The sequence below is a fragment of the Penaeus monodon genome, chromosome 31 (genome assembly GCF_015228065.2).
Source record: "Penaeus monodon isolate SGIC_2016 chromosome 31, NSTDA_Pmon_1, whole genome shotgun sequence".
Classification (NCBI taxonomy): Eukaryota; Metazoa; Arthropoda; class Malacostraca; order Decapoda; family Penaeidae; genus Penaeus; species Penaeus monodon.
This window is the reverse complement of record NC_051416.1, coordinates 28,480,201-28,480,603: the sequence shown is the minus strand read 5'-3', so window position 1 is coordinate 28,480,603 and position 403 is coordinate 28,480,201. Positions and strand designations below refer to the sequence as shown.

Below are 403 nucleotides of genomic sequence, written 5' to 3'. Positions count from 1 at the left end.
CATAACTTTATTCATCCTCCCCCCCCCCGGCAGTTCCCTATAAGAACTGCGAACTCATGAATCCGTGAATCCGGCTGCGCTACGAGAACGCCCGACTGTTTTCACCATCGAAGTCGAAGGTTCGTGAGAAGAGAAGCCGAATTGTCAGAAGGGAAATGGAAGAAATCGGAATAACTGTGACGACGGAGAAGGTCTGTTGGTTGCTTTTAAAGTATTTGAGAGTTGGCTGTGTTTTCCGCCGGTGAAGAGCCTCGCCGGTTAAAGATTTGGGAAGAAATGGACACGAAAACGAGTATTATTTGTGTCATCATTAGTTCGTTGGGTAGATTTTGTTTTCTTCTTTGTATATTAAATTTGCTTTGTGTAATTTTTTACTTCGAATGATTTAGCGGTAGACCCAGAT

The 403-nt window shown here is 43.4% G+C and overlaps 1 protein-coding gene across 1 annotated transcript in view; it reads left to right on the top strand.

Moving 5' to 3' along the window:
• The first annotated feature begins 140 nt into the window (after positions 1-140).
• Positions 141-403, top strand: part of LOC119593152 (26S proteasome regulatory subunit 6B-like) — a 7,612-nt gene continuing 7,349 nt past the window's right edge. Inside the window, 1 exon segment of the mRNA XM_037942116.1 lies at positions 141-191. Coding sequence (XP_037798044.1) covers positions 156-191 — 36 coding nt within the window. The 5' untranslated portion in view covers positions 141-155.